Consider the following 16,934-nt stretch of genomic DNA (forward strand, 5'->3'; position numbering starts at 1 on the left):
CCTTGCAGGCCCAGCATAGTCAGAAGCATCCTCAATAGGCATTTTGTTGAATATGTCCAGAGCTCTGTCAGTCATTTTTGCTACCAATGTGGTCATCTTGTGATCGTCAGGAATTGCACGGAGTTTGCACAGTCTCTCAAAGGTGATGAAATATTCAGATATATCACTGGATTCATCATACTGTGGACATAGTCGCTCCCATTTGTGGATTTTTGGGGAAGGATTGTTAGGGTTATCCGGTAGATCCATCTTAGCCCTTTCCAGATCTAAGCGCTTCAGCTCTAACTCCGTGCTTCTGGTTCAAAATTATCCCACCATGCTGCCACTATGTCAGGGTTCCCTCATAGAATCATAGAATATCAGGGTTGGAAGGGACCTCAGGAGGTCATCTAGTCCAACCCCCTGCTCAAAGCAGGACCAATCCCCAATTAAATCATCCCAGTCAGGGCTTTGTCAAGCCTGACCTTAAAAACTTCTAAGGAAGGAGATTCCACCACCTCCCTAGGTAACGCATTCCAGTGTTTCACCACCCTCCTAGTGAAAAAGTTTTTCCTAATATCCAGCCTAAACCTCCCCCACTGCAACTTCAGACCATTACTCCTTGTCCTGACCTCTTCTACCACTGAGAATAGTCTAGAACCATCCTCTCTGGAACCACCTGTCAGGTAGTTGAAAGCAGCTATCAAATCCCCCCTCATTCTTCTCTTCTGCAGACTAAACAATCCAAGCTCCCTCAGCCTCTCCTCATAAGTCATGTGTTCCAGTCCCCTAATCATTTTTGTTGTCCTTCGCTGGACTCTCTCCAATTTATCCACATCCTTCTTGTAGTGTGGGGCCCAAAACTGGACACAGTACTCCAGATGAGGCCTCACCAGTGTCGAATAGAGGGGAACGATCACATCCCTCGATCTGCTCGCTATGCCCCTACTTATACATCCCAAAATGCCATTGGCCTTCTTAGCAACAAGGGCACCCTGCTGACTCATATCCAGCTTCTCATCCACTGTCACCCCTAGGTCCTTTTCCGCAGAACTGCTGCCTAGCCATTCGGTCCCTAGTCTGTAGCTGTGCATTGGGTTCTTCTGTCCTAAGTGCAGGACCCTGCACTTATCCTTCTTGAACCTCATCAGATTTCTTTTGGCCCAATCCTCCAATTTGTCTAGGTCCCTCTGTATCCTATCCCTGCCCTCCAGCGTATCTACCACTCCTCCTAGTTTAGTATCATCTGCAAATTTGTTGAGAGTGCAATCCACACCATCCTCCAGATCATATAACTGGACTTCAGCAAGACTTTTGAGACAGTCCCACATTATATTTTGATAGGTAAACTGGAGAAATATGGGCTAGGCAGAACTACCATTAAATGGACACATAATTGGTTAAACGAATGCAAACAACAAGTAACTATTAACGGAATAAAGTCAGAATGGAAGGAGGTCTCAAGTGGGGTTCCACAGGAATCTATTCTGGGTCCAGTGTTATTTTACATCTGTATTAAAGAGCTGGATGTAGGAATAGAGAACGTACTGATCAAATATGCAGATGACACAAAGCTGGGCGGTGGCAGGAGGGCCACTGATACTTTGGAGGATAGAACTAAAATTCAGCGGGATCTTGATAAATTGGAGAACTGGGCTATCGACAACAAAATGAAATTCAACAAAGACAAATGTATGGTGCTACACTTAGGAAAGAAAAAACAAATGCACAAATACAGAATGGGGGATAATGCTGGGCTTGGCAGCAGCAGTCCTGAGAAGGATCTAGGAGCTGTGGTGGACCATAAGAATGGACATACTGGGTAAGACCAAAGACCCATCTAACCCAGCAACCTAATCATTTTTGTTGCCCTTTTCTGAAAATCATATAGTAAATAAGATAAGTGTCATTCACTATTTTCTAACATAAAATAATGTCAAAAAGAAGAGCCTGAATACATGTAAAGTTATATAATTGCTTAAATAAATGTGTACAGATGTAGTGTATCCTCCTGGTTAGCAGAGAAGTACTGACTTTTAAGGTAAATGCTACATTCAGTTGCAAATAACAAGATTTAATGCTTACCAACAATGAGAATCAACTTTTCTATAGGAAAATAACTAAAAAACACAAATGTAAAATAAGATTAAAATTGATTATTTAAATCAAAGTATCTTCTTTGCCGTTTAAAATCATGATTAAAATCTGTGATTTAAATCAATCTACTCTGCTGCCTCAACTCACAGCAACACTGGAATATTAAAATGGGCTCACAGTACTGGAGTGCCCAGTCACAGAACTAGGGCAGACATTATTCCTCAAGGTCTTGGGGGTACTTACCTTTCTGCAGGAGAACTCTTCCAAATGCAGGAAAGACCAGTCTCCCAGGACAGGCTGCACAGCAGAGCGGCCCCCATAGATAAACAAGTACTTCTGGCCTAGAAAGAAGACACAGTCAGCTGAACAGAGAAGCTGGATCATGAAAGGACACATAGGCAACAGATGCATCTTCTGCCTGGATCACTGCAACGCAGTTGTCATGGGGGACCTAAATGATATCCACAAGACTGAATGCTTTGTACTCCAGACTTCTGAAAGAGCTTGCAACTGTCTAGCAATTCCACTAGTGTCTGTTCAATCTGTCCCTGCTAGCTGGTGTAGAACTAGACAGCTCGGGGGAGATTCTAGGCATATGTCAGCAATTCCAGGATAGTCAACCTAACCCACGCCTCTTGTCTGAGCCAATCAGAAGATATTCTTTTCAGGGGTGGCCAACCTGCAGCTCTTCAGAAGATAATATGCGGCTCCTGCTAGGAGCCAACTCTGGGGAAAGAATGGAGAGTGCTCAGCACCCACCTGCAGTCCTATCAGCTCCCCCTCCCTCCCCCAGTGCCTCTCACCTGCTGACGGCCCCCCTGATCAGTACCTCCTCCTCCCTCCCCCATGCCTCCTGCCCACTGCGATCAGCTGTTTCACGGCATTCAGGAGGCTCTGGGTGGGAGGGAAGAGGAGCAAGGATGCAGTGTGCAGCCTCACCCCTCCCTCCCTGTCTCCCCCGCCCACCGCGATCAGCTGTTTTGCGATGCGCAGGAGGCTCAGGGGCATAGGGGAGCAGCGAGGACACGGCTCACTTGGGGGAGAGTCGGGAAGAGGCGGGGTGGAGGTGGGGATGGGGACTTGGAACAGAGCCAGGGGTCCAGCACCCCCTGGCTGGCACCAGTGTCTACTTGAATAAAGCACAAGGTGACTAGCTGGTGTGGAAATTTTTAATCAAAATTTTTCTTACACCATCTAACACTGGAAAGCAAGTGCAAACAGAAAATAAAATACACAGATGAAAAATCAAGGCTTCCAACAGGAATGGGAGAATAAGTACTTTTTCGATGAACGTAATGGTAAGGCCATGTGTCTTCTTTGCCAGACATATCTCTCAGTTCAAATCTTCAAACTTGCAGTATCATTTCACTTCTAGCCATGCACATATGGATCAAGAATTCCCACAAGGTTCTGAACTCCGCACTTTAAAACTGAAAACTTTGAAAAAACAAACAGATGTAGGAGACCAGTTGTTAACCAGATTTGCCAACCGATCGCAAACTGTAATGTTAGCCCCCTATTATGTGGCCTGGCACATAGCCCGTGCGAAAAAGCTCTACTCTGAAGGAGAGCTTATAAAAATGTGCCTCACTGATGTGATTTCAATCTTGTCACCAGAGAACAAGAATCAACAGAAGAAAATGTCTAGCCTGCAGCTTTCACGCCACACAATAGAACGCAGAATCTCTGAACTGAACAGTGACATCACATCTCAACTGCACTTGCAACTTCAGCAGTGTGAGTATTTGAGCATCGCTTTGGATAAGTTGTGCCATGCATCGGATTAACCTTATTATTGGTATTTGTCTGCACTGTGTCTGACGATTGTGTTGTAAGGGAAGAACTCCTCAATATTGTGTCACTAAAGGACAGAACTCATGGACGAGATCTAAGCCCTAGTCGACACTAGGAGTTAAGGTCGAATTTAGCAGCGTTAAATCGATTTAACTCTGCACCCATCCACACGACAAAGCCCTTTTTTTTCACTTAATGGGCTCTTAAAATCGATTTCTTTACTCCACCCCCGACAAGGGGATAAGCACTGAAATAGGCCTTGTCGGGTCAAATTTGGGGTAGCGTGGATGCAATTTGATGGTATTGGCCTCCGGGAGCTATCCCAGAGTGCTCCATTGTGACCGCTCTGGACAGCACTCTCAACTCAGATGCACTGGCCAGGTAGACAGGAAAAGGCCAGTGAACTTTTGAATCTCATTTCCTGTTTGGCCAGTGTTGCAAGCTGCAGTGAGGGCAGAGCTCATCAGCAGAGGTGACCATAATGGAGTCCCAGAATCGCAGAAGAGCTCCAGCATGGACCGAATGGGAGGTACAGGATCTGATCGCTGTACGGGGAGAGGAGAGGAATCCGTGCTATCAGAACTCCATTCCAGTTTTCGAAATGCCAAAACATTTGTCAAAATCTCCCAGGGCACGAAGGACAGAGGCCATAACAGAGACCCGAAACAGTGACGAGTGAAACTTAAGGAGCTGAAGCAAGCCTATCAGAAAACCAGAGAGGCAAACGGCCGCTCCGGGTCAGAGCCCCAAACATGCCACTTCTGTGATGAGCTGCATGCCATTTTAGGGGGTTCAGCCACCACTACCCCAACCGTGTGCTTTGACTCCGTCAATGGAGAGGGAGGCAACATGGAAGCAGGTTCTGGGGACAAGGAAGATGATGTTGATGAGGTTGTAGATAGCTCACAGCAAGCAAGCGGAGAAACTGGTTTTCCCGACAGCCAGGAACTGTTTCTCACCCTGGACCTGGAGCCAGTACCCCCCGAACCCACCCAAGCCTGCCTCCCGGACCTGCCACGCTGAGAAGGGACCTCTGGTGAGTGTACCTTTTAAAATAGTATACATGACTTAAAAGCAAGCATGTTTAATGATTAATTTGCCCTGGCATTCGCGGCCAGTACAGCTACTGGAAAAGTCTGTTAACGTGTCTTGGGATAGAGTGGAAATCCTCCAGGGACATCTCCATAAAGCTCTCCTAGATGTATTCCCAAAGCCTTTGCAAAAGATTTCTGGGGAGGGCAGCATTTTTCCATCCACCATGGTAGGACACTTTAGCACGCCAAGCCAGTAGCACGTAGTCGGGAATCATTGCAGAACAAAGCACTCCAGCGTATGTTTGCTGGCGTTCAAACAACATCCGTTCTTTATCTCTCTGTGTTATCCTCAGGAGAGTGATATCATTCATGGTCACCTGGTTGAAACAAGGTGCTTTTCTTAAGGGGACATTCAGAGGTGCCTGTTCCTGCTGGGCTGTTTGCCTGTGGCTGAACAGAAATGTTCCCCGCTGTTAGCCATGGGGAGGAGGGAGGGGTTAGCCACGCGGCGGGGGGAGGCAAAATGCAACCTTGTAACAAAAGCACATGTGCTATGTATGTAATGTTAACAGCAAGGTTTACCGTGAAAGAGTGTACCCATTGTTCTATAAAATGTGTCTTTTTAAATACCACTGTCCCTTTTTTTTTTCTCCACCAGCTGCATGTGTTTCAAGGATCACAGGATCTTCTCCTTCCCCGAGGCTAGCAAAGATTAGAAGGTGAAAAAAAAGCACTCGCAATGAAATGTTCTCTGACCTCATGCTCTCCTCCCACACTGACAGAGCACAGACGAATGTGTGGAGGCAGACAATGTCAGAGTGCAGGAAAGCACAAAATGATCGGGAGGAGAGGTGGCGGGCTGAAGAGAGGACTGAAGCTGATAGGTGGCAGCAGCGTGATGAGAGGAGGCAGGATTCAATGCTGAGGCTGCTGGAGGATCAAACTAACATGCTCCAGTGTATGGCTGAGCTGCAGAAAAGGCAGCTGGAGCACAGATCACCGCTACAGACCCTGTGTAACCAACTGCCCTCCTCCCCAGGTTCCATAGCCTCCTCACCCAGATGCCCAAGAACGCGGTGGGGGGGGGGGCTTCCAGCCACTCCACCCCAGAGCAACAGAAGGCTGGCATTCAATAAGTTTTAAAGTTTTGAAGTGCTGTGTGGCCTTGTCCTTGCCTCCACCACCCCACCCGGTGCTTCCCTCCTCCACCACCCCTCCCGGGCTACCTTGGCAGTTATCCCCCTATTTGTGTGATGAATTAATAAAGAATGCATGAATGTGAAGCAACAATGACTTTATTGCCTCTGCAAGCAGTGATTGAAGCGGGGAGAGGAGGGTGGTTAGCTTACAGGGAAGTAGAGTGAACCAAGGGGAGGTGGGGGTTTCATCAAGGAGAAACAAACAGAACTGTCACACCGTAGCTTGGCCAGTCATGAAACTGGTTTTCAAAGCTTCTTTGATGCACACTGCGCCCTCCTGTGCTCTTCTAACCGCCCTGGTGTCTGGCTGCGCGTAACCAGCAGCTAGGCTATTTACCTCAACCTCCCACCCCGCCATAAACGTCTTCCTCTTACTGAGCGCACAGCAAGCGGTAATACCAATGGGAATATTGGTTTTGCTGAGGTCTAAGCGAGTCAGTAAACTGCACCAGCGTGCTTTTAAACGTCCAAATGCACATTCTACCACCATTCTGCACTTGCTCAGCCTGTAGTTGAACAGCTCCTGACTACCGTCCAGGCTACCTGTGTATGGCTTCATGAGCCATGGCATTAAGGGGTAGGCTGGGTCCCCAAGGATAAAGCTGTAGCTCACAAAAGCTTATGCGCAAATAAATTTGTTAGTCTCTAAAAGGTGCCACAAGTACTCCTTTTCTTATAGGCATTTCAACATGCCCAACGGTTATTTTCTGGTCTGGGAAGAAAGTCCCTTCCTGCAGCTTTTGAAACAGACCAGAGTTCCTGAAGATGCAAGCATTATGTACCTTTCCTGGCCATCCCACGCTGATGTTGGTGAAATGTCCCTTGTGATCCACCAGTGCTTGCAGCACTATTGAAAAGTACCCCTTGTGGTTTATGTACTCGCTGGCTTGGTGCTCCGGGGCCAAGATAGGGATATGGGTTCCGTCTATGGCCCCACCACAGTTAGGGAATTCCATTGCAGCTAAGTCATCCACTATGACCTGCTCATTTCCCAGACTCACTACCCTCGATATCAGCAGATGTTTGATTGCGTTGGCTACTTGCATCACAGCAGCCCCCACAGTAGATTTGTCCACTCCAAATTTCAAGGTGCCCCTGACAGACCTCACCAAAACTATTGTCAGCCATTGATTTCACAGAGGGAGGGAGGGAAACTATAAGGTGGATAGAAAGTTGGCTAGATTGTCGGGCTCAACGGGTAGTGATCAATGGCTCCATGTCTAGTTGGCAGCTGGTATCAAGTGAAGTGCCCCAAGGGTAGGTCCTGGGGCCGATTTTGTTCAATATCTTCATAAATGATCTGGAGGATGGTGTGGATTGCACCCTCAGCAAGTTTCCAGATGACAATAAACTGGGAGGAGAGGTAGATACGCTGGAGGGTAGGGATAGGATACAGAGGGACCTACACAAATTAGAGGATTGGGCCAAAAGAAATCTGATGAGGTTCAACAAGGACAAGTGCAGAGTCCTGCACTTAGGACGGAAGAATCCCATGCACCACTACAAACTAGGGACCGAATGGCTCGGCAGCAGTTCTGCAGAAAAGGACCTAGGGGTTACAGTGGACGAGAAGCTGGATATGAGTCAACAGTGTGCCCTTGTTGCCAAGAAGGCCAACGGCATTTTGGGATGTATAAGTAGGGGCACTGCCAGCAGATCGAGGGACGTGATTGTTCCCCTCTGTTCGACATTGGTGAGGCCTCATCTGGAGTACTGTGTCCAGTTTTGGGCCCCACACTACAAGAAGGAGGTGGAAAAATTGGAAAGAGTCCAGCGGAGGGCAACAAAAATGATTAGGGGACTGGAACACATGACTTATGAGGAGAGGCTGAGGGAACTGGGATTGTTTAGTCTACGGAAGAGAAGAATGAGGGGGATTTGATAGCTGCTTTCAACTACCTGAAAGGGGGTTCCAAAGAGGATGGCTCTAGACTGTTCTCAGTGGTAGCAGATGACAGAACAAGGGGTAATGGTCTCAAGTTGCAGTGGGGGAGGTTTAGGTTGGATATTAGGAAAAGCTTTTTCACTAGGAGGGTGGTGAAACACTGGAATGCGTTACCTAGGGAGGTGGTGGAATCTCCTTCCTTAGAAGTTTTTAAGGTCAGGCTTGACAAAGCCCTGGCTGGGATGATTTAGTTGGGGACTGGTCCTGCTTTGAGCAGGGGGTTGGACTAGATGACCTCCTGAGGTCCCTTCCAACCCTGATATTCTATGATTCTATGAGAGAGGGGGGAGCAAATGAATACAAAACAAATCTGGTCTATTTCTTTGGCTGGCAGCAGACGGTGCAGTAGGACTGCTAGCCATCCTCATCTCCTGGCTGCTCGCCAGAAGACGGTGCAATATGACTGCCGGTAGGACTCAAGAGAATGTCCCAGTTGAGTCGCTCCTATTTTAATCCCTGCACCCATGTCTGCCCAGGCGCTCCTGACCAACCTTACCGAGGTGGCCAAGAGCACCTCGGACATGATGACGATGGTTATCAGGCCTATTGCACTGTCTGCTGCCACAAGGCAATGAGCTGCTTCTTCTTCTAGCAATGCAGTGCCACGTCTGCCAGCACCCAGGAGACATATGGTGACAGTGAGCTGAGTGGGCTCCATGCTTGCTGTGGTATGGCGTCTGCACAGGTAACTCAGGAAAAAAGGGGCGAAACGATTGTCTGCCATTGCTTTCACGGAGGGAGGGCCTGACGACATGTACCCAGAACCACCCACGACAATGTTTTTGCCCCATTAGGCATTGGGATCTCAACCCAGAATTCCAGTGGGTGGCGGAGACTGCAGGAACTGTGGGATAGCTACCCACAGTGCAACGCTCTGAAAGTCGACGCTAGCCTCAGTACTGTGGAAGCAGTCCGCTGAGTTAATGCACTTAAGAGCATTTTGTGTGGGGACACACACAATCGACTATATAAAAACGATTTCTAAAAACCCGACTTCTATAAAATTGACCTAATTTCGTAGCGTGGACATACCCTAAGGGAGGCGCTGATGTTGTTAGTTGCGAACAGCCACTTGTCTTTACAGAAACTCACTGCCATTGCAACGGACAGGGCTCTGTCCATATGGGGATCTGCGAATGGATTAGTAGGGCTTTGTAAGTCAGACAAGAGCTTTCCCGAATTTTGGACATTTCACTGTATTATACATTGGGAGCAATTGGTATCTAAAAATCTCAAATTTGATCACATCATGAAACCTGTCTTACACATTGTGAAATTCATTCTCTCAAATGCACTCAATCACAGACTATTTCAAAATCTAATTGAAGAACTGGATGAAGACAACTCCCCTGCCAATTTGCCATTTCACTGTGCAGTTCGATGGCTCTCGAGAGGTAAAGTTATTTCCCGTTTTTTCAAGCTTCTGGAACCAGTAAAATTGTTTATGGAGGAGAAGCACAGAATACAACACGAGTTTACAAATCCAAGGGGGGTTCTAGACTTCGCATTTGTTGCATTTGGATAAACTAAACGTAGACTTACAATGAAAAATTCCGATTGCTGTCTGATCTAGTGCAAGGCGTATTTGCGTTCATGAACAAACCGCAGTTGTTTCACAGACAAATGCTTGAGGGAGAGCTGACACACTTTCCCTCAATGTCACAACTTCAAGCCAGATCAAAAGATGCAGGAGAATGCCTAAAACTGAGCACAACTAGGTATGCGAGCGTGATTAAAGATCTTAAGGACAGTTTTGAGGAAAGATTCCCAGATTTGCAGCAGAAAAGACCTCAAATCAGATTTCTGATTGATCCTTTTAACACTGAAGCCAATTGTCTGAAGCCCCCTTTAGTCACTGATGAAGCAATATCCCAGATGAAAATAATAGAACTTTTGGAAGATGACAGATTGAAATCTGTTCAGAAGACAGAGGGGACCCTTACATTCTGGAAATCTGTTCCAAAGGATAAATACCCCAACATCAGAGGTGCAGCCCTGAAATTAATTTCGATGTTTGCCTCGACCTGTCTTTGTGAGTCTGCTTTCTCGACACTCAGACATGTGAAATCCAAGCACCGACCCGTTTTGACAGACAGCCACTTAAGAGAACTGCTGCGTATTAGCACAACTGAACACAAACCAAACTTCAAGGGAATTATCTAAAGCAAAGCTTGCCAGAAATCCCACTAAGTTAGAGGTTAAGTTGTTGTTATTATCATTAACTATACATTATAAATGTATAATAAATATACATTATCAACTTATATAATGATTATGTATATACATATATATATATATATATATATACACACACACACACACACATATATAATCATTACATATTACTGGTTTCAGAGTAGCAGCCGTGTTAGTCTGTATTCGCAAAAAGGAGTACTTGTGTACACAAGTACTCCTTTTCTTTTTACATATTACTGTGGCTCTTTGGCAATGTACATTGATAAATTCTGGCTCCTTGTCAGGCTCAGGTTGGCCACCCCTCCTTTAGATGCATCATAATATGTTAAAATGAATGCATTTTCCTGAACCAATGACAGTTTTTCTAATGCCAGCGCCTTTATGGACTTGGGCCAGGAACCTTTTTTATTCTAAGTCACTGTGAGGCACAGCAATCTTTTGACAAAGGACTGGTCGTAGCTGAAGCAATATGCCCCTGCCTGCAATAACAGAATTAGAACTGGCACTGCATATCCCCCAGACCTCATTCCTTAAACAAAGGAATGAAATGAAGATACTGTAACAAGTTTTTGTAGAAAAACCCCAGCCTTTTAAAAACCTCTTGGTGCTTTTTAAAGTTTTTCCCTGTGTGCAAAAGCAACCCCAAACTGCTCTAAAGACTTTCATAGATTAAAAGGCCAAAAGGGACCATTGTGATCTAGTCTGATAACCTGGATAGCACAAGCCAGAGAACTTTCCCCCAAATAATTCCTAGAGTAGATCTTTTAGAAAAACAGCCAAGCTTGATTTAAAAATTGTCAGTGATGGAGAATCCACCATGACCCTGGTAAATTATTCCAATGATTAACAACTTGCACCCTTAAAAATGTATGCCTTCTTAACTGTCTGAATTTGTCAAGTTTCAACTTCCAGCCATTGAATCATATTGCATTTTTCTCTGCTAGATTGAAAAGCCCATTATTAAATATTTGTTTCCTGTGTAGGTACTCAAACTGTAATCAAGTCACCTCTTAACCTTCTTTTTGGTAGACTCTAGCTCAGGGGTCTCAAATACACGGCCCGCGGAGTTATTTGCTGTGGCCCACCAAGCTCCCCGCGTCTCTGGATTTATTTCCTGCAGCCGCCAAGCTCCCCTCCCCCACCGCCCCCCTTTCCCTCCCCCAGTGTGCCACATCCCCACTCCTCTGCCTACCTCCAGGCACCTCCTGCCGCCAAACAGCTGTTTGGTGGCACTTAGCGCTTTCCAGGGGGGAGGAGGGAGCCGCGCGCTCAGGTGTTAAGGAAAAGTTAGCACGTGACTCCATTTTGGTTTGGGGCCCACCATTGTCTAAGAGCAAGCACATCATGCACCAGGAGGAGTGTTCCTTAGACACTGCATCCCTGTGAAAATCCTCCTCCTTGTCTCCAGCCTGCCTTGACTCCCAGTATCTGTTTTTTGTCAGTCTCTAACTCCCTATCTCCTGGCCTTTGATGTGAGGCTTCCCATCCTGATAATAAAAGTTACTGACGCATGGCTTTAGGACCATGCTGTGTAATTAACATACTGGTTTAGCACGAGGAATGCACCAAGCTGGGATAGGTGGTAGATAAGAAAAGGGTTTGTTTATTGGCTAAGGTTTCCGATGCAGGAGGGCAACATGCTTTGCTAAAAAGTATATAACCTTTGTATAATCTATATTCGGGATCCCCTCCTGGCTAGCAGGGGGGCACCACGCTTGAGCATAATAAACTTGGTGTTTTTTGGAAACTCTGCAGTTGTGGACTTTGTTTATGTGCCTCAGCCTAGATTCGAACTGTGCGTGTCCTACCAGGTGTAATTCGTAGCATTTGTTTGCGTGTCCTACCAGGTGTAATTCGTAGCATTTGTGTGCGTGTCCTACCAGGTGTAATTCGTAACAGTTTTGGCGACCACGAAGGGACTCTAGGCTCGCCTCAACAAGCGAGACTACACTCGTCCTCTCGGACAGCTCCAGGCGGCACAGGGTGAGTTCACCTTTGAGAACTCCGAGGAGGGGGGTGTGTGAGCCGTCGCTTAGGCGATAAGGTGGTACATTTGGTGTCCTTTTGGTAGCCTATTATGGGTTCTGGGCAGAGTGTAAGTAAGGGGACCCCTTTGGCTGAAATTCTCGAGAATTGGGGAAATATTTCTGGTACCCATGGGTTAGAAAAAAAAAAAAAGCTGTAATCTTGTGCGAGGTTGAGTGGCCAGCACTAACAACTCAAACACCTTTTGACTGGCTACCGGATGGTTCCTTTGCTGGGGAAAAATTAACAGCGCTTAGGAAAGAGCTGGAAAACAAAGCTCCAGCCCAGATGGATTATTGGTATGTATGGGACAACTGGGCTTATGCGCATGCGAAAGGACGTCCTCTTTCCTCTTCCTTTTCTTATTCATCTCAGGGGTCTCCAGCCCCGCTCTGTGCTATGCCCGCTTCTGCCCCTCCTCCGGCTTACCTTTGGCTTTCTGACTTATGCCCGTCACCTCCTTGCTTGCCAATTAGCCGTGCTTTCTGTCCAGGTGACAAGCCCCCTGGGGGGGAGGACTCAGGTAGCCCTTGTAAGTGAGAATATTTAAGAAAAGAGACCAGGAAGGTTGGCAGCTAGTTAAGAAGCCCACCCTCCTTGTTAATTTGGTAGTAAAACAAAGCTGGTGCTCATGGAAGGGACAGTTCAGAGAAAAAAACAGGATCGGGCCCAAGTGGGCAGGCAACAGATAGAGAGATTGGAAAACAGGTTGGAAACTTGGAGGTCATAGTAAAAAAAGAGAAGTAAATAATTACAGAAATGGAAAACGTAAATCCCGGAATAATACTTGAAATGGTAAAATCTAAGTTAATTGGGTGTCGTTTTGGGAAATAAGCAAGTGATTTAAGAAAGGAAAGTAAGAAGTTAACTCCGTAGTTGCTGGAAAGAATTAAGCAGTTGAACTTTGTGAAATACTGGAAAAAAAAAGAATTCTTGGTTTCTTTGCAGCCATTTTGGAAAAAATGGGCCCTTTTCCAAAGAAATGCAATTATACAGTGCTACTTAATTAATATCTTATTAGGCTCCAAGGGGCTACAAAAGGTGGTGTCTTCCTTTTCAGGTCGCTGTGTGTTTGACAGCAGGAGTTAAAAGTAAAAGGCAATCAAAAGTCTGGTAAAGTTTATTGTGCCCTTTTTAAAGTAAGAATCTTTAACCTGTGGATCCAAAAGCAAGCCGGAAAGCATTTGTTTTAATGTAAATTACCTAACTGATAAGGTAGAGGCCACTGAAACCTGGGCTGCTGTCATAAATATAAAGGGAAGGGTAAACCCCTTTGAAATCCCTCCTGGCCAGGGGAAAGCTTCTCTCACCTGTAAAGGGTTAAGAAGCTAAAGGTAACCTCGCTGGCACCTGACCAAAATGACCAATGAGGAGACAAGATACTTTCAAAAGCTGGGAGGAGGGAGAGAAACAAAGGGTCTGTGTGTCTGTCTATATTCTGTCTTTGCCGGGGATAGACCAGGAATGGAGTCTTAGAACTTTTAGTAAGTAATCTAGCTAGGTACGTGTTAGATTATGATTTCTTTAAATGGCTGGGAAAAGAACTGTGCTGAATAGAATAACTATTTCTGTCTGTGTATCTTTTTTGTAACTTAAGGTTTTGCCTAGAGGGGTTCTCTATGTTTTGAATCTAATTACCCTGTAAGGTATCTACCATCCTGATTTTACAGGGGGGATTTCTTTATTTCTATTTACTTCTATTTTTATTAAAAGTCTTCTTGTAAGAAAACTGAATGCTTTTTCATTGTTCTCAGATCCAAGGGTTTGGGTCTGTGGTCACCTATGCAAATTGGTGAGGCTTTTTTTCCAACATTTCCCAGGAAAGGGGGGGTGCAAGTGTTGGGAGGATTGTTCATTGTTCTTAAGATCCAAGGGTCTGGGTCTGTAGTCACCTAGGCAAATTGGTGAGGCTTTTTACCAAACCTTGTCCAGGAAGTGGGGTGCAAGGTTTTGGGAAGTATTTTGGGGGGAAAGACGCGTCCAAACAGCTCTTCCCCAGTAACCAGTATTAGTTTGGTGGTGGTAGCGGCCAATCCAAGGACAAAGGGTGGAATATTTTGTACCTTGGGGAAGTTTTGACCTAAGCTGGTAAAGATAAGCTTAGGAGGTTTTTCATGCAGGTCCCCACATCTGTACCCTAGAGTTCAGAGTGGGGGAGGAACCTTGACAGCTGCCTATAAAACAAATACAAGAAAATATGGGTAATTCCTCTGTTTTGCCTCCAATTAACAAGGGTATTTGTATAAAAAGGAGATATTTTAAGCAATGACTGACTGCCCAAAAGGGGTTGATCTGTGTTTTTTTTGTCTTTCAGAAAATCAGAGAAAACTGATGCCCGCTGAAAAGCAATTCAACATCTCATGAATTTACTGGTACAATAGGAATTCTGTTCTGTGTTCTATGTCCTGTCTTGTGGTGTTTGTCTTGGGGCCAGAATTGCTGTGTTTAATTTTTCATAGGACAGTTTAGTTTAAAACTAAACAGAAGGGTTAAATCAAAATGCAGATACTTGTTTTATGCAACTTGGAATACAAAGTGTTTGGATAATATCAGAAAAATGTGATATACTAAAGTTTAATACATTTGCTTAAGTAAAAAAAAAAAATTTCATTGGCCAGCTCTTTTAATTGAAAAAAATTGTTGTTAAAATTTGCACACCAACAGTCTTTGGAAGCAAGGACATGAAAGGTTAACCCACTTCCCATATTATACACGAGATCCTTCTGGCTACCTCACATTTCTAGCCAGAGGGCTCGGGAGGGAGGAAAGCTATTGGACACCATAGGTTGTACCAAGTGGACTCCTCAAAAGTGGGTGTGCTTGTCGCTCCAAAGCTCTGTAATAAAGTCATTTTCCTAAAAGGGTGTATGTGGCATACATTAAACAATAAGACTAAAGTGCTGTATAATGGGCAATGTATATGTGTTCCTTTTTAAACAAAGGTGTATGAGTAAAAAGTAAGTTTCCTTTGCAGGTTAATAAAAGCCAAGAAGGGGAAAAGAAATAAAACGGAGGACGAGCTAATTCAATGCTGTAGCTGGCAGGCTCGATCCAAAGATAAGATACTGGTATGCCCAAGGACACTACTCACAGCTAGGATTTGGCTAACAGCCAAGAAAGAGGGGGGCTTGAATGTGCCCAAGCAGCTGTGAGATCTGCAACACACTGCCAGACATTAATGAAATGTGTTAGGTCTCTGTATTTAAAAGAAGTCCTGCTTCAAGAATCCTGAGCAAACCTGCCATTTGTTAAAACCAGGTGACTGGGTCTACATAAAGGTCCATCAACAAAAGATTACTCTGGCCCCATGCTGGAAAGGTCCTTATTAAGTCCTGCTAACTACCAACACCACTGTGAAGTGCCAAGGACTGACTGCCTGGACCCATGCTTCTTACTGCAAAAAGACCCCTCCACCTCGAGATGACTTCACTTCGACCACTGATCAGCCTGTCTCTCCTTCTGGGTTTTTTTTTCTTTCCTCCTTTTGGACAGCAGGGAAAAGGACAAGGTGAAGTGCTAGTAACCTCTCCCTTGTCCACTGACAGAGCTAACTTGTATTCAGTATTTGCTAAAGAAACCAAAGCACTACAGGGTGACGTGCTAGTAACCTCTCCCCTGTATAATGCAAAACCATAACTGTTCCAAGAGAGAAGAAACGCGTGCTCTGCTAAAACCACCAAAATCCAAGGATTCCTGACTGCAAAAGACACTGAGAATTGGCCTTGGTGGCAAAGACGGAGCATTGTACATTGGCAGGGAGGAAGTTGCGGGATGTATTCTTGGGAATGTGAAGTGAAGTGGCAGGGTGGGTTTATTCCAGAGGCTGGAACCTGTGCTTGTAGGCAAGTATGAATACCAAAAACGCCTTACAGCCACGAACATTACTCCCACCATCTGCCACCACTCCTTTGCTGGTAAAGGTTCCTGGATCCATCATAGCTATGTTAAGTTGGCGCTGGGACCCCCACCCGACCCAGACAAGCCATTGGATGAGCCACTTCACAAATGAACACCACGACCAACCCATGGACTAAGCTTTCCAACTACTGGGACCTTCACAGCCCACTAAGACTTTTTGTGTTCGTGTTTATTGGACTTATATTGGGGGTAGTGTTTTCTGTATGGTATAAAGGAGGATGCCGACATTGGTATGGTTTGCCTGGGGGTTTCCTCTCCCTATTCCCAAGTCCAGTACAAGGATGGGAGGGCAATAGCTTTTTAAATTTAACCCGTGCCATAAAACAGGGTGTAAATCGAATGCAGTGTTGGATTTGTAGTCATACCCCCACATATTTGGGTCAGGGGGTCCCGTTGGTAGGGGTACCTATCCCCCTTAATCGAACACTCCAAACTAAGCTATGGGCAAACACTACATTTAACTTGAATGTTACAATCCAAATATGGTCTATTGATATGGTGGCCCACGGTAATTATGCTTTATGTGTGTCACAACGTAAGGGCATAGAAAATACAGTTTTTGTAGGAAATTTTGTGGGGTGTAAGAACACCACCCAAATCAGCTCTGGTGCGGGAGGTCCCTCCACCTACTCCAGGATGCTGTGGCCAGTCCCCGAGGGGTCTGGCTGGTATTGGTTATGCAATCACACAGCCTATAAGGTTCTTCCAGCAGGATGGTGTGGTACATGTACCTTAGGGGCTACAGTA

The 16,934-nt window shown here is 45.6% G+C and overlaps 1 protein-coding gene across 4 annotated transcripts in view; it reads right to left on the reverse strand.

The window, feature by feature from the left end:
- Positions 1 to 16,934, reverse strand: part of LCMT2 (leucine carboxyl methyltransferase 2) — a 72,217-nt gene that overhangs the window by 21,465 nt on the left and 33,818 nt on the right. For all 4 annotated transcript variants that reach the window (XM_073327133.1, XM_073327130.1, XM_073327131.1 and 1 more), the window contains one exon: positions 2,320 to 2,417. In XM_073327133.1, coding sequence (XP_073183234.1) covers positions 2,320 to 2,417 — 98 coding nt within the window. The remainder of the gene's footprint in view (positions 1 to 2,319; positions 2,418 to 16,934) is intronic.

This window comes from Lepidochelys kempii, unplaced genomic scaffold, assembly GCF_965140265.1.
Source record: "Lepidochelys kempii isolate rLepKem1 unplaced genomic scaffold, rLepKem1.hap2 scaffold_61, whole genome shotgun sequence".
NCBI classification, from domain to species: domain Eukaryota; kingdom Metazoa; phylum Chordata; order Testudines; family Cheloniidae; genus Lepidochelys; species Lepidochelys kempii.